This window comes from Magnolia sinica, chromosome 2, assembly GCF_029962835.1.
Source record: "Magnolia sinica isolate HGM2019 chromosome 2, MsV1, whole genome shotgun sequence".
NCBI lineage: Eukaryota > Viridiplantae > Streptophyta > Magnoliopsida > Magnoliales > Magnoliaceae > Magnolia > Magnolia sinica.
In genome coordinates this window covers 14,453,856-14,477,482 of record NC_080574.1, presented here as the reverse complement: position 1 = coordinate 14,477,482, position 23,627 = coordinate 14,453,856, and the positions used below count along the sequence as shown (strand labels likewise).

The 23,627-nt window shown below is 42.4% G+C and overlaps 2 protein-coding genes across 2 annotated transcripts; both read right to left on the bottom strand.

Moving 5' to 3' along the window:
* Positions 1–772: 772 nt before the first annotated feature.
* On the bottom strand, positions 773–14,145 carry LOC131236061 (uncharacterized). Its single transcript, XM_058233151.1, has 5 exons — positions 13,658–14,145; positions 7,826–7,954; positions 3,960–4,124; positions 1,432–1,737; positions 773–1,063 (listed from the first exon to the last, which is right to left on the bottom strand). Exons 1-5 carry the CDS (start codon positions 13,979–13,981, stop codon positions 923–925), a joined length of 1,065 nt encoding a protein of 354 aa, XP_058089134.1. The 5' UTR covers positions 13,982–14,145; the 3' UTR covers positions 773–922.
* A 1,577-nt stretch (positions 14,146–15,722) lies between these two features.
* On the bottom strand, positions 15,723–22,191 carry LOC131236049 (uncharacterized). Its single transcript, XM_058233144.1, has 7 exons — positions 21,757–22,191; positions 21,014–21,071; positions 20,749–20,829; positions 20,579–20,614; positions 19,912–20,151; positions 19,692–19,830; positions 15,723–16,909 (listed from the first exon to the last, which is right to left on the bottom strand). Exons 1-7 carry the CDS (start codon positions 21,921–21,923, stop codon positions 16,410–16,412), a joined length of 1,221 nt encoding a protein of 406 aa, XP_058089127.1. The 5' UTR covers positions 21,924–22,191; the 3' UTR covers positions 15,723–16,409.
* Positions 22,192–23,627: the final 1,436 nt, after the last annotated feature.

The window sequence follows — 23,627 nt, the reverse complement described above, 5'->3', positions numbered from 1 at the left end:
GTCTTTGGGTCAACTCGACCCGGCTAAATATTTTGAGTTGAGTTCTTGGCTCTTTGAACTATACTGATAATGAATGCCCAATGTGGCCATCGTGCACAGGGTCAAATGACGTAGCTAGAGTTGTATTTGAATAAGTGGTTGCATTTTCAGTCGCTGATCACACAGAACCAAAAGTCCACAGTACTAATGTCTGGAAGATGTATGGTGAGGAAATAGGGCATGCTAGCACACAATACGATCAATAGGACCAACATGGTCGAATGCAATGCCATACAGGGTTTGAAGTAATATCCTCAAGTGAGCTAATCAATCAGCCTATGAAGACACAAACTATGATGGTTCAATCCCACTTTGTATTATTAATTGAATCGATCCAGTCAAGTATATTGCCAATTAAAAACTTTGGGTTTGCAAGGACATTTAGTTACACATGTATCTGTATCGCTTTTGGCCCACCATTTTATCACATAAAGGCTATAACACCTGCTAAAGGAGGCTAAGGGGAAATGGGAGAATGTTCCACAATATCGCTCAATGGCAGACAGCGTACCCTGCCCCCCAGTCAAGTATATTGCCAATTAAAAACTTTGGGTTTGCAAGGACATTTAGTTACACATGTATCTGTATCGCTTTTGGCCCCCCATCTTATCACATAAAGGCTATAACACCTGCTAAAGGAGGCTAAGGGGAAATGGGAGGATGTTCCACAATATAGCTCAATGGCAGACAGCCTACCCTGACACCCCCCCCCCAAAAAAAAAAAAAAAGAAAAAAGAAAAGACGCAAACATATTGTCTGTTATGCATAGAAGAAGATGCACTAGAGAATTTCCCGAGGGAGAATAACACTCCACCGATTACTCTTTTGCACAGAGCAGCAGCAGTAACAGTACATAAACTGCAATTGTAAAATCATTATTTCTTCAGTATGTTATCAAGCCCAAACTCTTCAACCATGGAAGTATCTCTGCCAGACCTTCCTTCAGGCTTCTAGGGTCATATCCCAGCTCTACTTTCGCCTTTTCACAAGAGTATGACCACTGATGTCGGAGAACATTCACTGTCTGCAATCCATCATGCATGAGTTTGAATTCAAATCTCAATTATAGCACAACCAACACTTAAAGAGTCCTTTTGGATGCATTGATGAGTAGAACTGCAGAAGTTAAATCTAATAAGGTGGAAATAAGCAAATTTTAATTTTGCTGGCATGCCCCAAATTGCAATTATGATACTGTCAAGTTGGATTCAAAAAGAAAACAACTGCAATTCAAGGGCTAGTTCCTCATTATGAACACTAGGAAACACAATTGTTTTTTTTTTCCCATTGATTCTTGACTAAACTGAATGACTATGATTCAATTCACTTGTGCATCCAAATGCAGGGAAATGCAAAATGAAAATGATAACTAAGCTCCGGTCAGAACATTACTGGATAACTGATTAGAGGAAGCGTTCCTGTAATTCGAGCCAAAAGGACTGAGATCCATCCATAGGCCTCCACCACCCATAAAGGGATGTGAAACCAAGGCCTTCTTGTTCCGGTGATGATAGCTGCAATGTTGAAAACATGCACAAAAGATGCATTTTCTCCAGTAAGTAGGTACCTTTCTCCCACTCGCCCTTTATGCATTGCTGCTATGTGTCCATTTACAACATCCTCAACATGGCTAAACGATGTCTTATCGGTTCCATAGCCAATATAGCCAGGCAACCGCCCATTAAAGCGTTCAATCATCTGGCATGAGAACAATAAGAACATTCAAATGAGCCACAAATGTAAATATTGCATAGCCTGGGGTTCTCCTTTTCTGAATGAAACATGTGGATTGCAAATAATTAATACACATGTATATCGGTAATGGAGACGAGATACTATAAATTGTTTGGGCTGAAAGTTTTTACATTAGGTCCAGGTATTCAGTCTGTAGTTTGTACCAAGGTTTCGAAGACAGTTTTATGATGTCACAAAAGTCAACTGGCACAGCTGTTCGTAACATTAACTGCCATTACAAAATGGAAAGACAGGTAAATGGGAATATCCAGTCCATGGAGAATGGCCTTTTTACCCTTTACTAAAACAGTCAATGTAGAGCTATTACTATTAAAAAAAAAAAAAAACCAAAACAAAACAAAACTACCATATGTAATGGCAATTATTTCCATTATATGATGGCTGCTAAGGTGCTTTTTGTCACAGAACATGGCGTAGTGTTTGTTACTATTATATCGGGTAAGAGGATGTTTTCTGAAACTTTGGTTTATACTACTGGGGCCCATGGTTCGGTGATCCAAAAGTTTTTCTATGATGGTCCTCACCATGGATGGACCATGTACCGAAAAACCCCAGATTGGAAGACCCAAGCTATAGAATATTTTGGCCATTTTTTTGGTTGAGTCAAACCTTTTGCTGAATATTCTTTTGTAATTGCATACTTGTTCGGCACCTATTGAAGGGTTGGGTGATGCAGGACAATTAACCAATTGCTCTAAAAGCTCGAACTGTTAGAGTATGGCGAATTAATCCATTTATCTCATAGCCCAGGCCCCACATCTCATGGGTTAGGACCTCGGACAAACCCCCCTTGTGGGCCCCAAATCACATGGGTACCGCCTCACACGGGCCGCCCACCCCGAGTGTGAGCCTGCATCCCACAGGCGACCCCACTCGACCCCGGTGTGAAATGCGCATTAATCACCCCCGGTGAGGAGTCTCGAACACGAGACCTCCCGCTCTGATACCAATTTGATGCAGGACAATTAACCAATTGCTCTAAAAGCTCAAACTGTTAGAGTATGACAAATTAATCCCTTTATCTCATAGCTCAGGCCCCATATCTCGTGGGTTAGGACCTCGGCCGAACCCCCCTCATGGGCCCCAAATCACATAGGTACCACCTCACACGGGCCACCCATCCCGAGTGTGCCCCCACATCCCACAGGCTACCCCACTCGAGCTCGGTGTGAAATGCGCATTAATCACCCCTGGTGAAGATTCTCGAACACGAGACCTCCCTCGTGGGCCCTGCCCACCCCGAGTGTGCCCCTACATTCCATAGGCGACCCCACTCGAGCCCAATGTGAAAATGCCCCTGCATTATTGGGCTTTTTTCATCTGGGAGATTTTGGTGCGTGGGCCAACTGCCAATAATATCAGCGGTTTGGATCGCTATACCATGGGCAACGCATCCACAAACTGAAAACCAAAATGGTACAGTACAAACTTTCCTCCCAAGCATTGTATACATTAATGCATTCATGCTAGCTGCTCTAGATTTCTGTAACGAAGTGTCTCCAACATTCACACCCTGGTACTGAGCGATTTGAAGACGAGGATGGAGGACCTTGTAACAGAGGAGAGGAAACTGAGAGTAAAATGAGCCAAATCTGAAATTGTTCATTTAACTACTTTAGAATCCTAAAGCCCTTTACACTAAAGTTTTAAATCAACTTCTATCATTGATTACAGGGTCCTGAACCCCAGCAACAACACAGCTTCTCCATGCTCTCAATTTCTTACATGTAGCACTCAGTTTGGTGATCCAGACTGTTAATTTGATTGGCACATTGTGAATGAGTGATGGCCCAAATATTACCAAGACTAGACATTCCGAATTCTCCAATTTTTGGCCTTTCTTATGTTGAATGTGGACCTCTGATGTAAATTTTTTCCCTTAACAGTTTATATGTAGAATGATTCTTTTTTTTTTTATTATTAAAAAGGTCTATCTGTAGAATGCCGGGGGATCCTACGTCAATGGATGGTCCATTAGATCATCATGTCACATCACCAGACAATGGGCCCACGTGTATGGAATTGGGAAAATCAGCAGACTGTATGGTCAGTTAGGTTCACAACCATAGGCATATGGTTTCAAGGCAAAATAAATGAACTTCCAGTGGCCATTATATTCCAAGCAGCACCAACAGCATCGAGGTACCTAATTGAGAGTATCTTACCATGCGAGCAACGACATTTCCAGCCGTAAGCTTTCCAGGACCATAAACAACTCCTGGGTAAACAATAATGATCGGCACACCATCAGATGCTCCTTGTAGAGCAATCTTATCTGCAACAGCCTTGGATTTCTCATATTCCGTGCAAAAGAACTTTTCATGATGAGTCTGCCATGATGATGCAAGGACTATAAATACATAATGTTTGCTCCATCTTGAAATAGAAGGCACTTTATTTAGGGCCTATTTAGGAGCTTGAAAAGTATTTGGGTGGAAAATACACTCCAAAAAAAATGACATTTTCCCCCTGATTAGGAATTCACTTTCTGGAGTAAAACAATTTCCAAGAATGTCTTTTCATAGAAGAAAGTTCTAAAAAGTTTTCACAGACCCCTCCCTTTTTTCTATTTTTATTTATTTATTTTCTCTCCAAATGCTTTCTTGGAAAATAACTTTGAAAGAAAGTGCCACTCTCCTTTTATTTTCCAAGCTCCCAAACAGGCCCAGTGGAAAATGGGATGAAACTACACTACTTGAGATGAAATAGTATTAAATCAATAATTAAACTGTTGTTAAGGAGGATAAGTAGAAACATTCCACAATGCAAAAGGCATGCTTAGTGTCAACTCTACATGAGCATTCAAAAAGGATGGCACGTGAAACTAAGGGCCTGTTTATTTCGTAGTTTACCATGGAAATGTAATGTAATATAATAATGATTGCAAAATTACATTAGTTGTCTCCCTGTGTGAGAGGAATTTGACCATCAGTTACCACTTTTGTATAAACGTTGCCTTCAGATGGTTTCAATGGTGAAAGGTCAATTCAGGTGATTGTATTCAAATGGTAAAGGTCTTGTCAATCAGTACAATATGTTCCAGTGCTCCACTGGTGCAATCCAGTAATCGAATCAATGATATATTGACACTGAATAGCAAAAGTGTAGACAAGAATTACAGTCACAATAATATTTGAGTAGAGAGGGAAATAACTTAAATAACATTAAACTCCCCCCTCCCGCTAATTGATTTCAAATCAATCTAATCTACCTAAGATGGTAAAAGCCTAACAATAGTACAAGCAAATATAGAAAATAATCCTAAATTCTTCAATTACATCTCTAAATCAACCCCACATCTTCAATTATATCTTTAAATCAGCCCCCATATCATCCAAAATACAGTAAATTGCAATCCTTGATTTATGCTTCCAGATCTACAAATAAATAGTCAAAAAATCAACACATGTTGGGCTCTACAGGGGGCTGTGGGCCTATGCCATTGTTGGGTCCTATGTGGGCCTAGATGGACTGTAAGCCTGCATCATCCTTGGACAACCTTTAGCTGCATTCAGATTTGGGTGTTTGCTTATGGCAAGCAATTGCAACAAATATAGGGGAACACATTTGCCACTCCCAAACGCTGAGACAAGAACTTCACAGGGAATGGTTGAGTCCACCTTTTGCCTTGTTGTTTTCCTAACAACCAATGAACACTATCTACCAACATTTACAATAAAAAAATGTATTGACGCTAGGACCAGAACATACAACTATTTTCTAATTAACACTTGCATTGCAAAGAGTTGTAAGTATAAACTATCGTAAAAGAAAAGATATCTACCAATGGCAATTGATGTGTGTTTACATTCATCAAGTTTACAAGATAAACAGATGCAAAGAAAACAACTCCATATTGGCATCAAATGACAATCACATTGCATGAGCCTGGTGGGCTTGAACCAACAGTTGCATCCAATCGGGCTGCCTATGTTTAGCAAAATTAAGGAAGAGGGCTGCATATTGCTCATCCTTTGACAGGATGTTGCTCACAGATAGAAAGTTGTCATTGCTCAAGCCATGCACCTGCTCCAATGCAGTCATAACTTTCGACACATGCGACATATGTCCATACCCTTGATCATTGTAAGTGTGAGGGTCTTGACTGCATCCACCATATTATCTATTGACATACCAAGAACGTCACATGGACGTCCCAATCTTGACTTATTCTTCGAGCTAACAGTGCTACGTGTTTTTTTAGAGTTGTTTGGGTTCGGTGTGGAGCTGTTATATGATTTGCCCATAGTTGGGAGGAACTTACGAAGATGATATCTTCCTTATTTTGAGCTCCAAGTCAGGGATGGTTAAGGCGACCAGGTCACTGTTTTTGATGTTCTGGATTGCATGTTACAGAAGGATGACTCCAGACACTGCAGGTGATGCACACTAGGTAGAAGAAAGGAAGGGGAAGATGGTGTAGTGGAAGTTGCAAAGATGGTTTTGAATGAGATGGAGAAGATGAGAGGGAATATCCACCCATCAAAGAGGTTTTAAAATCCCAACCCTGTGCACGTGTACCTCGAGTAGTACACCCCTACCGTAGGCTTATGGCAAATGATTGTTTCCAAGGCAGACTATCCTGCCAAATCTGAAGGATGAAATTACATGGGAAAAGTAAGATTTACTTGAACATCATATCAGGGTAATCAGCAATCAATGTATGCGGTAAATCACAATTGATGGCTCTTTGCAATTACGACGAAATTACAAGTATTCACCGAAGTAAATTTTCAAACAAATTGTGCTAACAAACTCTCAATTTCGTTACAGCATCTGCTGCTATGGCTAATTGTCCGACCTTTCCAAGTATGATTTGTATGTTATTTATGGCCAAGCCTAAAGGCAATCGGTTGAAGTAGATTCTTTTTGTTTTAATCAATAAAAACCCCTTCCCAAATTGTACAAGCTTATTCCAAAGCATATGCTTTCTGGATGTATATGATATCTAGACAGATAGATCTCATATGAATCATATGATGAAGAATCACGTGAGTGGATATATAGGAATGTTTTCTTTTTGAAGGATAGGGAGGGGTGCAACATGAGGACTTCCTAGGAGCTCACCAAGGGAGTGGATATATAAGAATCTGAATCTGCTGAATCACTAATGTTATGATCTTATACATCCTAGGTCTCTCTGTTCCGTCATCTAGCTTATGTTTTTTTATGTTTCATTCAGACCGAATAAATATATGAAATCACGTCAATACTTTCACATATTACAGGTAATGTAGGAGACATCTCTAATTTTCCCCAAGGGATATTTAGACACATGAGCTTTGGCTACAAAGAAGTGATTGTTTAACTTACCAAGTCCCCTTTGAGTCCACAAAAAAACAAAGGAACACTTCAAATCCAAGTGCATAGATAAAGATAGCTGCACAGTTGCCAATAAATGAAACGATCCTAAGACACTAACAGAAACTTGTCGCATCCTAAGAACTGATTAAACCTTCCCCTTTCTCAGAACAGAATTTCACATCCCTAGGGACTTAGTATCAGGGGTTTCTTCGCTCTCAAGGAAGAGCAACCAGACATAAAATGGATTTTAATCGACCAACTGACAAAAGGCCTAACACCTAAGTGGGAAACATTTGTAGCATCACTAGTACAAACATATAGATGGTATATACGTTCATAAGCATAGATAATAGACTATCGACTAATTAGCTAAGGATATCTCCCGTACAAACATAGCATCCATCTTAATGTGGACGTACAAGGTGTCCAAACTTGCATTACAATCTGATACATGTCAAATATCATAAATACGGAAGAAGCTATGCCAACATGGTTTGTTTGTAGAACCCTATTGAGACATGTAACATTAGGAGATTTGCTTGTGATGTCAGTCGAGAGCGAGACTTTTATTTGCAAACCTATCTTACTGACAATGGGTGCTTCTCATTTGTGTGCCACAGCAACATAACTTAGTGATAGTCAATATGTAAAGCTAACTTGTGCTACAAAATTGTTGAGAACTTAAATCAGAATGGTGGGCCAAGAAAAATTAAGAAATCCACTCTACCTGTTTCTCATCGGCAACATATCCATCGGTAGGTCCAAGAGCGAAAAATGAAGATGTATATATTATCTTTTGGAGCGTCTTTGCCTCTTTAAAAGCTTGCAAGACATTTTTTAAGCCTCCCACATTGACCTACAGAAGGCAAAGTTCACATTCAATATCATTGCTTTATCTATGCATAACCTCAGGTCAAGGATCATACAATTCCTCAAATCTGAGATGTCTATTCCTATTGTTGTTAGTGACTGCAGAACAATAGTCAACCAATGGCCACTACTCAAAAGGCATGAAAAAGAAAAAGAAAGAAAGCAAGAGAAAGTAATAGTGGTAAACCATGCATTTTCAACATGGATGCTCCGAAAAGCATAGTGAGACTTTGAATTTCAGGAATTTTCTCGATATCAGAATGATTTCTTTCAAGGGGTGTGCCGGGTTTTACCGGTACCACCGTAAGCGATAGCTGGAAAAAGTGGGGGGCCAATGTGATGTATTCACAACATCTGATCCATACATCAGATACATCATCTTACATTATACCCAGGGTCCAAAAATCAGTTCAAACAGAAACTCAACTGAGCCACAGAACTAGGGACAAGTTGAGAGGGGATACCACCATTGATTTCGATGCCCGCTATACCGTATATACAGAATCCAGGCCTACATACCCTCCATCTGTCACTGATGAAGGGTCGGGACAAAAATCAGGTTGTTATGAGACTCAGGTGGGCCCAATAAGAACAAAGAGTGGACATCCCCTCCCAACTTGTTTCCTGTGTTGTGGCCATCCAGTTTTGTATCGAGTTGATTTCAGGACATGGGTCTAATCTGAAGGGCTGCATCTGATGGATGGGTTGGATGTCATACATACACCACATGGGCCCGACATCTGCCAGGTACCACTGTAGGCTTTGTGGCGGTACTCTTACCACCGGACCACACCTCTTCCTTCAAATGTTCAAGTGTCAAATTTGATCAAGCCAATAAAACATGCAAAAATCTTTCTAAATAAAAAATAATGAATTGTGCAACGAAACTCATATGCACAAAATCCAATAATCCAAAACCGATACAACGTCATTCCTGCCCAATAACAAAATCTCAAGAAGCAGCACCGATCAAAGTTATTGTTTGGCCTTCCATATCACTGAAAGAGTTTATTACAATGTGTTGATGCAAAAATCTGGTTCACCCTTCGCCGAGCTCCAAGCACTTGAGCCGAGTCGTGTGTGCCTGCACAAGAGAAGGACAAAGGAGACCCTGGCTAGAGCAGGGGACCCTCTGATGCCAAATTCAGGCTAGGAATTTGGGTCTAAGTAGTGTGGTTAGGTTTCGGATGAGAGATTTTGCGTACCTATCCCTCTTCATTAGATGGCTATTGACACCTTTTAACCGGGATAGACGTGTCCACATTTCTCCACGCAATCTTAGCCACTAACCACGTCTAGTGAACATGCAAATGTTGGCGGCTGTGCAGTTATCCCAGAGCTTGTGTGATATTGGGACATGGTGTTAGTTGCCTCAACTCTTCCAGCTAAACCCGAGGGACCACGACGATGTCACACCCGAGTGACGACAACGACGTCACACCTCGGAATTGATACCAAGCAGTGTATTACATCGTCAAACCTCGTCTCTTGGACATTCCTCTTAGGTCTCGCTACTTGGAGATCACTCCAAGCCTTGCTACTCAGAGATCATCCTCAAGTCAAAATGTACTCCAAGCCTTACACCTCTGGACAAAGCTCTTGGAATCTTCTCGGATTGTCAGCCAAAAGTACCTTTTGAGCCAATGCGCGACTCCCAGAGTGACTTCCGCGGATTCCTTCATGGATTTCTCTAATCACATACTCAACCTCATCCAGTCGCAGACACCTCAGGTAGGGTTGAGAGTACCCTTTCTTGTAAAGCGTGTCACCCAGGATCGCATATCGTGCCGCTCTGATCTTCAGACGCCGAGCTTCCAGATCGTCCTGAGGGACCTCCTTAGCTATTGCTGCGTACCTTTCAGGCTCGAAAGCCCTCCTTTTTTACTTGATCGGCTTTTGCTTTGGATCCACGTTCAACTTGTGGACTATGACCTCCGGAGAGATGCTTGGCATGTCCTGGTGGGACTATGCGAAGATGTCTTTGTGCTGACGTAGAAAGGCCAGCATCTGATTTCGCTGCTCGACATTCAACGAAGATCCGAGTCGCACTGTTCTACTCGGGTCGTAGTCGTTAAGCGGAACTATTACGAGATCCTCAGTGGGTGAACCTTTGGCAGAAGTTTCTTCCTGGGGGTCGAGTATGTCTATCGTGAGGGCTTGCTTTGCCGAGCCCTTCCTGAGCGCTACTGAATAGCACCTTCGGGCTTCTCTCTGGTCCCCTCGGACATATTTGACTCCTCCCTTGGCGGGAAACTTCATCATTAGATGATATGTGGACATGACCGCCCTCATGGCGTTAAGGGACGACCGTCCGTTGATGGCATTGTGGGCGGATGGTACATTTACCACCAAGAAATCAACTAGCAGGGTCACTTGATTCTGCCCTTCCCTTGCCGTGACCAGGAGGGAAATCGCGCTCTCGGAGATCACTTTATCACCCGCGAAGCCGTGTAGCGGTGTCTTTACAGGTCGCAGACGCGATCTGTCTATCCCCATCTTATCGAACGCCTGCGAGTAGAGTATGTCCGCCGAGGTCCCGGTGTCGACCAGGATGCGATAAACCTTGTGGTTAACTATTGTCATCGTGATCACCAAGGCGTCATTGTGGGGATGTTGAATTCCCCTCGCATCATCTTCTGTAAAGGTGAAGTTGCATGGACTTACTCGGAGTTCTTTCCTCGGCCTGTCTGCCGAGTAGACGTGATGCTTGGGATCAGAGCTCCAAGAGTAGGCTTTTCGAGCCCGATTTAAGTCACCACCTCCGGACGGACCACCGTAGATTATCCGGATCTCTGTAGCTTCTTCTGTAGCTCTGCTCGGCTGATTATCTTTCCGAGTTGATTTCTGTTCCTTCACATATCGACGCAGGTGACCCTTCCGAATGAGGGTCTCAATCTCTTCCTTGAGATCAATACAATCACTAGTGTTGTGCCCATGATCGCGATGGAAGCGGTAATACCTGCGCTTGTCTCGCTGGTCATCTTCTGTCTTCATGCAACTCGGCCAATGTAGTAGTTTGTGGTCGCGGATGTCCAACAAGATTTGCTCTGGAGACATGTTGAGAGGAGCGTACGAGCTGAACTTGCTCTCGGCCTCCGATCTCGGGATGTATTATCGTCCGGCCTTCTTTTGTTTGCTTGTTGTGGCACTTCATCCTTTTGCCTCTTCTCCTTGGACGAGTGCTCTGCGGTTTGGCTGCTCTTGCATGAGCTGAAGAATTCTTCAGCATTTGTATACTTCTGGGCTTGATTAATGAGTTCACCCAGAGTAGTTGGCGGATTCTTCCCCATCGAGAAGAGGAATCTTCCCTCCTTGGGCCTGCTAATCATGGCTAACAGTGTCATCTTATCGTCGTAGTTGTCCACCTGCAGAGCCTCCTCGTTAAAGCGGAAGATGTAGTCTTTCAACGATTCTCTGCTCCCTTGCCTGAGAGTGAGCAAATGAGTGGACGGTTTCCGACTCTTCTTTCCGACGATGAACTGGGTCAGAAACGATCGACTGAGCTCAGCGAAAGTGTTAATCGACCTCGGCTTTAATTGTCGATACCAGTTTTGAGCAGCCCCAGTGAGAGTTATCGAAAAAGCCCTGCACATCATCGCCTCTGATGCGTCTTAAATCTGCATCCAAGAGCGATAAGACTCCACGTGCTCTGTTGGGTCCCCGGACCCTGAGTACTGAATAACAGGGGGCATCCTGAACCTGGGAGGCATTGTTGCGCTCATAATATCGTTGGTGAATGAAGGTTCAGTTTCCTCCATCATCGCCTCTACCGCAGTCGGAGTTGGGGCATGCTGTCTCTGCTGCAAAGTCTTAACTTGATTCCAAAGTTCATTGACCTGAGACTCCCATGGGTCTTGGTTTTCAGCAACTGTTTCTCGAGGGGCTTCGACCTCGGGTGTCTTACCTCTTCTCATTCTCTCTAGTTCGTGGCGAAGGTCAGTCGGGGCCTAGGTCGAGGTCACTGATACATAGGTCGGGGCCCGAGTCGTTGCATTCCGGGCGGGGTTAGGAGTTCTAGCAGACAAGTTCCGAGATGCCCCGACCCGTGAGCTCACATGTAGCGGCTCATTCATTGTTGCTGGGGTGACATCTTCCCGATTGGAAGGTGGCTGCTGCGCCCACTGTTGCTTTATCTGGTTGATCTCGTCCCTCAATACTTGAATCTCATTCTGCATAGCCTTATATTTCCCCCTTCGATTCCGAGAACGTTGAGACGGCCCTATTCGGGCCGACTCGATATGGAGTAAGGAAGATGAGTGCGGCCGCCCGTTTGGCTCAGGTTCCATAGTAGTTGTTGGGAATGCTTTCTTCTTTCCTTTGACCATCTCTTCGTAGAGCTATCAAGTCTTTTCGTCACAAACTTCCCACAGACGGCGCCAAAATGTTGATGCAAAAATCTAGTTCACCCTTCGCCGAGCTTCGAGCAGTTGAGCCGAGTCCTGTGTGCCGACACAAGAAAAGGACAAAGAAGACCCTGGCTAGAGTAGGGGACCCTCCGATGCCAAAGTCAGGCTAGGAATCTAGGTCTAAGTAATGTGGTTGGGTTTCGGGTGAGAGATTTTGCGTACCTATCCCTCTTCGTTAGATGGCTATTTATACCTTTTAACCGAGATAGACGTGTCCACATTTCTCGGTGCAATCTTAGCCACTAACCACATCTGGTGAACGTGTAGATGTTGGTGGTTGTGCAATTATCCCAGAGATCGTGTGATATTGGGACGTGGTGTTAGTCGTCTCTACTCTTCCAGCTAAACCCGAGGGACGATGACGACGTCACACCCGAGTGATGACAACGATGTCACACCTCGGAATTGATACCAAGCAATGTATTAGCTCGTCAAACCTCGTCTCTCGGACATTCCTCTTAGGTCTCGCTACTCAGAGATCACTCCATGCCTTGCTACTCGGAGATCATCCTCAAGTCAAAACGTACTACAGATTTTCCCATAACACAATGCATTCTAATTCGATATGATATCTTATGAAATATCAACCAGTGCAGTATCGAATTCCTTTAAGAGATCACGTGAGTGAAGTATGGGCAGTAGATTCTGCTACTATGTGTATGTAACCAGAATAATGATGTAAACACATGCAAATGATAATTCTCTATACACTCCCGTATCATGATGCAAATGCTCTTATTGTATCATGAGATTCATCGCGATACATTTCCAATACAATAAGGTAGATTCCAATATTTTGAAACTTGGTGCTGATTCATGGCTTTGGATGCACCATCGAACTGAATTGCAACAATAAGTTCAATATAAAGGAATTGACCAACTTTTTTAAATTACGAAAGGGTGCGTTTGGACACACTATCAAACCAAATCGCGATAATCAGAGGTGAAATGACCAGATACCAATTTTGTTCCCTAGCAATCATATTGAGTGTTACGGCTCCAAATTGCAATGATGGCACTTTCAAGTTAGCAATGAAACCAACCTACGTGCAAATTGAATGTTTCTGCCACCTTCCGAATCAAGTTGCAACCATTTCCTTTTCTAAGTGTTCGCAATCCAATTCACTTGTGCATCCAAACGCAACCTTCGTATTCAGACCGCACTTGAAAGGAATGTAACTGCAATTTGAGGGGTAACTACAGCGAACTACATATTGCAATCGAATTCAATATTGCATCCAAACACAATCGACATTTCACGGTTCACTAGAGCGTTTACTTACGGAGAAGAATCTGGAAGGGTCTGGAAGCCACGGTTCTACGAGGGCAGCGGTGTGGAAAATGACGTGGCAACCGTAGCAGGCAGCGAGCAGGGAACCGTAGTCGGTGACGTCACCGTAGGCAAGCTCCAGAGGGCCTCCGTCCTCGACATGAGGGAGCCAGCTCAGGTCGCTGGTCGGCCGTACGAACGCCCGTACGGAGTGGCCTTCTCTGAGCAGAGCACGGCACAGATTGCTCCCTACGTAACCGGATGCGCCGGTCACCAAGATCTTCATGCTCTGTCTCTCTCCCTCCCACTCTCTCTGTAAGTCGAACCTACTGCTCATGATCCGAGATACAGGAATTGTGGATGGCTCGTGGGTTAAAATCTTCAACGGCTAATGAACCATCCTCGATGAGCGATTTGGATCACTGATCAGTGGACCCCAATTGTAGGAAACTGTATTCACTTCTTGGCCGAGCATGTATGCCTCGCTCAGTTGGGGGCGCGACTTTGCTGGGATCTGGAACCAGCATTGTGGTGGGTGGTACCGTGACCGTGTGGCCCACCTTGATGTATGCGTTGTGTATATCTACGCCGTCCATTCGTTTTTCCAACTCATTTTATGAAATTAGGCCAAAAATGAAGAGATAAAAATCTCAGGTGGACCACACCACAGGGAAAAGTGGTCATTGAATGCACACCGTTAAAAACTTTCTAAGGCCCATTGTTTATTTGCCATCCAACCAGTTGACCTTGCTAGTAGCGACTGGTCGGTGGTCTGTGGGCCCTACCATGATGTGTGTGTTTCATCCATGCAGTCCATCCATTTTTTCCTTATCATTTCAATGGTACGAGCCCCAAATATTAGGTAGATCCAAATCTCAAGTGAACACATCAAAGGAATCAGTTTTGATTGAACACCTGCCATTAAAAACTTCCTGGGGCCACAAAAGTTTTGGATCAAGCTGATATTTGTTTTTTTTTTCCTTCCTTCATCCATATCTTAATGACCTAATCAGCAGGTTGGATGTCAAATAAACATTACACTGGACCCTAGGAGGTTTTTAATGGTGGACATTCAGTCACTACTGCTTTCACCTGAGATTTACATCTGCCTCATTTTTAGGATGAAGCCCTAAAATAATCTGAAAAGATGGATGGACTGCGTGGATGAAAAAACCGCGCCCACGTAGCACTGGCTACTGGCAGACCAAACCGCGCTCCATTCGTTGCTGGGAAAAGTGGAGATGGGACGTATACCATTGAAACCTTTGATAATAAATCAGTGAACGGTTGCCAAAAGTTTCATACACCAGTAAGATCCTAGCCATAAAATAATTAGCCTTTATGGGCTCGAGTACTGTATCTTTGAACCCTTTCAGTTCGGGCGTGAGTGGGATTGTGAGGCCACTGCCAATCCGTTTTGAGAGCTTATTTTAGGACACGATCCCAAAAATTACGTAGATCTAAATCTCAGGTGGGCCACACCACAGGAACAGTGGTGAGAGGCCATTAAAAACTTCTTATGGGCCACAAAAGTTTGGATTAAGCTATTATTTATATGGTCACTTCATCCACATCTTTGTGACCTTGTCAACAGGTTGGATGGCAAATAAACATTCGAGTGGCTCCAAAGAAGTTTTTATTGGTGGGTATTCAATAACCATTATTTCCTCTGATCTCGCTCACATGAGATTTGCATATGCTTCATTTTCAGGATCATGCCCTAATTAGCTGTTAAAATGGATGCTTCAAGGTGGGCCCCACGGTCAGTGTTCCCACCCACTTTGGTGGATCTGGGGATCCACCGAAGCCGCGCTCTTTCAGTTCATGAATTTTCATATCTGATATTTTCGGGGCATACACCGTTCACAACAGTATCAACCGTTTGGAACACAAAACATGGGGCTCCACTTCTACAGATTGAAAACCAAACGGTACTGTATGATCTGTCTGTTCTTCAATGCGCAAGGCGCACCAATTCAAATAGATTTGCTTACGCTGAGAGACATTTTCATTAGTGACTAACAAGCATCCAAGCTCCCCTGATTGATTCCCGAATTGTAGAAAATTGGATGAGAAAATGGCAAAATCTGGTGCGCCCATGCGAGAGTCAATGCAAATCAGGTCATATTCAGCAAATGGCACCACCCCTCAAAGCCATCCATCGTGCACTTTACTGTCCAGCCAGCGGGCCACCATCTCAGAACCAAGTTGATGCATTCAGATGAAAGTGTTTGGTGTGATGGCCCAGGAAAAGAAAACCCGAGTCCGAATTGTTGGGAGTGGCTGGCCACACACTGCAATATCCAACCGTTGGATCATCCACGAGAGAATTTCAGTTGGGGGCAGAAAAAAATCACCATTTTTATAGCTTGATACAGGTGACGCCATGTACTGAATGGAACCTGACTTGAACTGAATCCAGCCTCTTCATAAGCATCAGTTTGGCTGTGCTGCATTACACAACTCCCAGCAGTTTATGAATACAACTGTATGTATACTCATACATGCTTGTAACAACGAATTGTTACATTCGTAACTCTTATTTCCATCAAAATCACTTGTTAAGTCCAGCTCCATGATAACTTCCTATGTCTCTGCCAGGCAAGCAGTTCCGTGCCTCTCTCTGTAGTCGTTAGCATCTGGGAGGCATGCAAAAGGGCGTGTGCAGTCAAAGCTCTCAAACCTCTTGCCTGTGTCAGATGTCGGACTCCTGTCCTCCAATCTCCGGCAGTATTCTGCTGAATCATTATTTTCCAGTTGATATCTTACAGTCTTGAGCGGCGTATGCATTTTATAGGATTGAAAAGGCCACTGTGCCTATGCCTGTGGGAAGAACTGAATATCTGCCCATTCAAGGAACCAGCCGGCCTTATGTCCCAATCTTCAATGTTCTTGGGAACGCAAACATCAAAGAGGATTTTCCCCAGGACACTGTGTGCGCTGATGCTCGGTGGGGTCTGGAGGTGAATCAATCTTTCCTTTTGCTCGTCCTGCATAGAACCCATGTTCTTGCTTTCGTGATACTCCACCGAGCTAGGCAAGAAGTGATTGCTTGGCCCAACTGCGACTCTCTGCAAACTCTCATTCGAGCTCACTGCTGCTTCACGTAAATTGCGGACTGATTCAGATATCTTGTTACCTGCACCTTCCAAGCTTGTTCTTTCTCTGTTGAGTTGTAGCATCCTCTGGGAGTAAATTAAAGCTGCCTTTTCCAGCAACTCAGTTACGGCTGCCTTGTAATCAACTGGATGATGCTTGTAATGACCTGCAAGGGCATTGCACCACTGAAATCACATTTGGATATGGCAAACAACAGCATGTGAAAAAAAAAGAACTTTGAGATGAAACAGCAAAACAATAGCACATACAAAACATAACTTTAAAGAGATGATATCACTTTGTTTCCTATCAGGAAAGAAATGGAGCAATATTGAAGGTACTGTGAATCCTCAGGTTGACCTCAAGATTGTTAGCGAATGTTTTTATTTAATCGATTCTTGGGTCAACTTTCCACTGCACTTGATATCTACAAGGGCAGTGAAATCCTTGTTTGGGACACCACTAGAATTGCTTGAGGCGTAAAAATGGACTTCTAGTGTCTGTTGGTAATAATTTTCAAACGTTGATGGACAGATCCAAATACAGGCCCAAAGACAATGCGATGCCCTGCATTCCCAAAATCCAATGCATGGTAAGGATGTGTTATCCATGCATAACATGCATTTTGTTTTCTTTTGAGAGGCATTAACTTTTACTATTTTTACTAGAAAAGTTTCATATGATCTTATTTTGGTCTCTTATTAAACCAAGGGCTTTTTTTTTTTTTTTTTTTGGCCAAACTGGAAATTTTATTTATTCCACAAGGGAGGCCTTGAGGCTACATTGGCAGAAGAGTCCAAAAGATACTGTTTTTCCCCCTCTGAAATATGATGCAATATAATTAAAAGGGCCAAAGGCCAAAGAAAAACACAAACAGCGAACAAAGAAGTGAAGAAAAACAAAGAAAAGAAGAAAAATAAACAAAAGGGCTCTGTTAAGAACTATACATGCAGAGCTACTTCAATTTTGAAAAGCTTGATTATTCCTTTCTAACCAGATCAACCACAAAACAACCAGCAAGGCAAGCTGATTTTCTGATATCCATATTTCTTAAATTAGTTGATGTTCCACCTTCTCCAAGAGCTTTATAGCGTGACTCATAAATTTGATCCCCTGTTAGTCGGTCAACTTTGTGCATTTAATTTGTTATTTGAACACATATCACAATGCATCTCTTCCACTCATTCTTCATTTTCTTTGTTCGAAGATTTTGTTAAAAAGACTAGTTATCCGAACCAATACAGTTTCATTGACTGAGTCTATTTCAGCAGCTTGGGACCTTCCAACCTCGTCCCCAATCCACAAACCGCCTGCACCTTTGGTGAGCAGATCTCTATCCTTGAGGAGCGGTTGGATCCTCTCGTGCACTGAAATATGCCCTACCAAATTGGTCTCGTGTTTCTCTCTATCTTCCAAAGCAATTTGAGGAGCCAATTTTTAGGCTGATGCTCAGGGACCTAGAGACAAATGCTTGCGCCCATCTTTCTTTGGGTTTACTCTTACCAGATTCTACACTGCTTCGATTGGAGGATTCACTCTAGAAGTTCATAATGATGATTCCATTGCCTCGTTGATGTACCCTGAAGAGTATTCCTGGCCTATGTGGCTTTTTGAGCAAGGGATCTAATCACCTGAGCCAGTTTGGTGGTCGAGCCTGAATCATATGCAAGAGACGTCAGACTCTTATCTCCAAGTTGGTTAGCATTTCTTTTGGTCGGGCTCCCTATATTGTTTCCTCAACTGAGCTTGCCACTTGTTTACCTACGTCTTCTCTCTGCTGACAATGGGGCTTCTTTTTGCTTTTGGTGTTCTTTTACCCTCGTTTGAGGTTTTTGTTTCCTTTCTCCCCTGGCCCAACGTGTGGGCTTCTACTCCGGTCTTCGGCTCGGGGTGTGGACCACAAGTTATGGTCCACCTAATGGAATCTAATGCAAAAATCAGCTCCATCTTCTACTTGTGTGGGCAACAAAATAAAAACAATGTTTAGCCATTGATAAATAGCAAATACAATTGTGGCCCACTTAATGAGTGGATTTAGCTGATTTTTGCACAAGGGGATTCCAGATGTTGGGGCCAACCTATTGGACAGATAGGATGTTGCAGAAACATTGAAAGGTTGGAGGTTATGAATGCAGATTCCGTACTGAGTAACTCGATACACTATAGCGTGCCAAGTAAACTCTGTGGGGCCTACCATGATGTATCTCTTATCCACGCCATCCATCTATTTTATTAACTCATTTTAGGGCATTAGCCCAGATTTGAAGCACATCCAAAGCTCAAGTGGGGATAATGACATCTACTGTTGAAACCTTTTTAGGGCCCACGATGATGTTTATTTGTCATCCAATCTGTTCATAAGGTCACACAAGCATGGATGAAGGGAAAATAGAAATATCAGCTTGATCCAAAAATTTTGTGGCCCCCAAGAAGTTTTTAACAGTAGGCGTTCAATTCCCACTGTTTCCTACAGTTGGTCCACCGAGTTATGGTCCACCCATTGGGTAACTTTCAACCTGTTAAGTGAATGCAACATCCAAACCTTCCAATGGGTGGCCCCACCATGAGGATCACCTAATGCAAAAATCAGCTCCATCTACTCATCATGTGGGCCACAACATAGAAACAATGTTTAGCCATTGATAAATAGCAAATACAATTGTGGTCTACTTAATGAGTGGATTTAGCTGATTTTTTGCATAAGGGAATCCTGATGCTGGGGCCAACCTATTGGACGGATTGGATGTTGAACAAACATTGAAAGGTTGGAAGTTATCTGCTGGATGTTGAACAAACATGCATGTCTGTGCATGTGTGCGCATGGGAGTGTGTCTATACAGTTTGATGAGCAACTAGTTAGGGTGAGGGGGCCACCATGGCATGTGTATGACATGTTGCTGATGCCTCATGTGAATTTTGATGTTTTTAGCCACAAGTTTGGGACAGACCTACATGAGGAGAGCTGTTCCATTTCACTAGTTTAACATCTCCGCCAAGATCCTGCAGACGTTGAGCAAAGTTGCAGACAAGTTGATAGGGAGTAAGATCATCGTCTTCCGAGCATAAGATGAGAAATGGGCCCGTGTTCTGCACGAAAATAATACTAGTAAATCAAACGTTACGGGAAATTGGCACCTTCGAATGAACATTTAAAAATAAAAAACTCACAACTGAAGAGTACAGAGTCTGCCAATACTCAGCACGCTGCTCTTCAAACCGGCTTAGGAAGAGAAAATCCATGCCAGAAGCAAAACCTCTTGCAATCCATGAAAGTACCCTTGGTGGTTGGGACATTTTCAGGACTCTGGGATGAATGGCAAAATTTGTACCAAAATCACTGGTGAAATCTACAGGACTAGAATCGTATATATGTCCAGAAAGGCAGTCTCTGATCAGCCGATATTCGTCCTGCACAAGAAAAGAAATAGATAAGAAGAAAAATATCCTGCAACAAACTTTTCCAATTTCAGAGACATTAACAAAAACAAGACTAAGAATTACCAGGCTTTCATAGCATATAAAATGTACAAAATCTTAAACATAGAGTAAGGCCGTGTTTGGATGCACTGTTGAACTGAATTGCAATAATTGGTTCAATAGAGAGGAAATAACCCAATAACCAAATTCAAATTATATGGAGGAACACCTTGAGCACCTTCACTATACTTTATTGAAAAAAGTCAAGCTACATTGATTAACGCATTGGAATGTTGTGACTCTTTGACCATTTCCAGTCATGGCATTTACTAGAGATATTCCATATAATGTAAGTAAAAATAATAACCATAATAACAATAATAATGAATATTGAAACACATAGAAGAACAAAGCATACCAGATAGGGTTGTCCTTCACACTTCCCTTCAATTATCTGAAGGAAAAGGAAGTGACCTTTAGTTTCTCTTGAATTTAGGAACAAAACATAGATAAAATAAATGGGCAAATATTCAAATCAGAGCAGACCCACCAAAGCAAATGGATGACATAAAGTTTCACAAACTTTACCTGAAGAACCTTGTACATGCAAGATTTCGGTCCGCCAGAAAAAGCAGCAAATACAATGGGTATTGGCCTGACTCTTACTTCCTGCATTACGAATGCCAATAAAAAAATGTATAAAGAGGCTTGATTCCATACACCAAATTTTCTATATAATCTATTCATTTTCTTCAAGTATTGGCAAAAAGAATATTGCAATTTTATTTGAATTTGACATCACTAAAAAGAAAAGAAAACCCAGTTACAGATGGTTTCCCATAATATCACTAACCTTAAGAAGCTCGCCAACAATAACTAATGCTAATGTTGTAGCTTTATCAGGGAAGAATCTGCACAAATATCAATATTAGAAAGGCCTTGAAGGACTACTTATGTGTATTATATACTGATACATCCATCCACATAGGCCTGTGGACACAGACGTAATGTGGAAGATCTTATACTCAAGTGGGAAATTTTTCATGCCTCCGCTTTTACGCCAGAGGTGTGGCATACGTTTATGATGATCCAAACTGTTCATTTATCATAAAGATCTCTAAAATGGAGCATGGGCCAAAAATCAAAATGATCAGACAATCCTTATTATGTCGAAATGGCATAAAGGTATTGATCCTATTTTAGTAATCTATGTACACCATTTTCTAAATGGTTAGGACTGTTTGATAATGGTGATTTCGGTATATAACTCAATCATGGTTATCCCCAGTCAACAAATGGTTCAGATCATCATGCGCATATACCACGTGTAAGGAATAGAAACTAGAGGTGCAGAAATCACATAACATATAGATAGTGATATACATAGAGATTCCTACTTCATGAGATTAGGTTCGAGACAGTACAAAAATAACCAGATAAACATGTAAAAAAATCCAAACTTAATTAAAAATCGAATTACATCAAACCCTACAGAGCAAGAGCATTTTTCAAAGGCCAGAAATTTTTAATAATTCAGCTCATCGATCAGAAAAAAGAGAGAAAGAAAAAAGCCAAATAGATGAGGACAAGACATACAGGTAGAGAAATTCGGTAAGGCAGACGAGGGAATTCCAGCCAGCAGAAGCATAGAGCTGCACGTAAGGCTTCAAATGCTTCTCCCGAGTCGACAGCCCCGCGAACACCACCACGATTCCTTCCACCTTCCCTTCTCCTTCCTTTCTTCCCCAATAATACCTACCCATATCTCCTCCTAACAACACAGAGAGAGGGAGACAGAGAAAGAGATAGAAAGAGAGAGGAATTTAGTGTTTTCCCCACTCTAGAAATCCTGATTCGAACAAAACCCTAGATTTCTAAGACCCTCTGCCTCTCCCTCTCTCTCTATCTCTATCTCTATCTCTAACAATATATGAAATCTATTATGATACGTGCAATGTATGGAAGGGAAAGGATTGCAGGGAATGGGAACTGAGGGAACGTTCGTCACGCAAGATACCGTTTGGCTGACTCTGGGGCCCTGGGCTGCTGCTACTTGCCGCAGCTTTTATTTATTGGGTTATTGCTAACTTGCGCACTGGTGTGTAGTCGTGGACGCATCGTTTTTTAGCCACTCATGAGGGAGGGTGGGGTTTGGCGGGGAGTAACATGTACTCGAGCAGCGTAGGGCCCTTGATACGCAGTCACTAAAAATTGCACACGTGGCAGATGTTAGCACAATTTAAACAGTCCGCCAAAAATCGAAGTCGGGGCGTTGTTAATTCTGAGGGGCCCACTATAATGTTATTGAAAAGGAAACTGGATGGAAACCGCTCTTAATTTTGAGGGGCCACCATAATGTTTTGGTGTGGTCCACTCTGACCATTTGGATTTTTAGTTCCATTTTAGGACCAGAGAAAATAAAAATCAAGCTAACATGTGACTCTGGTCGAGTCACTCCAAGCTAAATAATTGGGATAGAGATATACACTTTTGATTTTTAGAGGCCCACTTTCATAATTATATAAAATCCACTCAAATCATTAGATTTCAAAATTTTATCTCTATATCTAAAAAATTATATCTATCCTAAATTCACGCAGACCACGCTAATGAAAATAGTTTGAAAGGTGGGCAATGCCTTGTACATTGTTAGTAATTATGTGGTCTTCCTTGATTACATATGGAGCTGAGTTTTGGGCTGTGTAAACGCCCCAAGTGCAAAAACGGCAGAACTTTCATGGTTTATGGGCAGAGATGATGAAATCTACACCGTCCCTGCACAAAGATGGCAGCGCTCTAGTCATTGGTGGGTTTTGGCTGACCAACACTTGCTTACATGTGGGTTTGGCTCACACGAACCTCACTTCTGTCCATCCATGGCCTATGTGATGGCACGGCTCACCCGAACCTATCATTTTGAAATCAAACCTAAGATTAGTAGGATTCCAACTTGCCCCTTGAAATGTATATAAAAGAAGGCTCTTGCCTTCGCAATTGAAAGGCAGAGCATCTAGCCAAAGAGAGAGCCAGCAAGAGAGAGTAAAGAGAGTTCTGAGACAAGAGTGATCTGTCTGCAACTTAGAGACAAAGAAAGAGACAAAGATTTTAGTATTCTAGGTTTACAAAATACGTATGCTTTGCAACTTATTAGGTATCCGGATCCTATCACATTAGAAATTTTAATAAATTCTAATTCTATATCTATCATCATATACATACATACATAAATATATATTTATATATCCACCATTCAACTTATGCAACCATCAGATGGTCCAACATGGATGCCTAGTGGGTCAACCGAAGGGAAAACCTCCAGTCAACATTCATAGAATGGCAACTTTGTTGGGGAATGAAAATATGTATTAGCCAAGGCCTAGCTGGAAAAGTCGGGCTGTATACTTTTAGGGGATTTTATTAACTTCCAATCTTTACTAATATTCTAGCATTCCAGTACCATACTGCTC

Bases quoted from the DNA above. Each gene is read 5' to 3' on its own strand.
- LOC131236061 (XM_058233151.1), bottom strand. From the start codon at position 13,981: ATGAGCAGTAGGTTCGACTTACAGAGAGAGTGGGAGGGAGAGAGACAG. The intron at 4,125-7,825 runs GTAGAGTGGATT...TCATCATGGCAG, and splicing joins ATGTTGCCGATGAGAAACAG to ACTCATCATGAAAAGTTCTT. The intron at 1,738-3,959 runs GTAAGATACTCT...TTCTCATGCCAG, and splicing joins GAAATGTCGTTGCTCGCATG to ATGATTGAACGCTTTAATGG.
- LOC131236049 (XM_058233144.1), bottom strand. From the start codon at position 21,923: ATGGGTAGGTATTATTGGGGAAGAAAGGAAGGAGAAGGGAAGGTGGAA. The intron at 21,072-21,756 runs GTATGTCTTGTC...ATATTTGTGCAG, and splicing joins CTTACCGAATTTCTCTACCT to ATTCTTCCCTGATAAAGCTA. The intron at 16,910-19,691 runs GTCTGTCCCAAA...ATGCCCTTGCAG, and splicing joins GAACAGCTCTCCTCATGTAG to GTCATTACAAGCATCATCCA.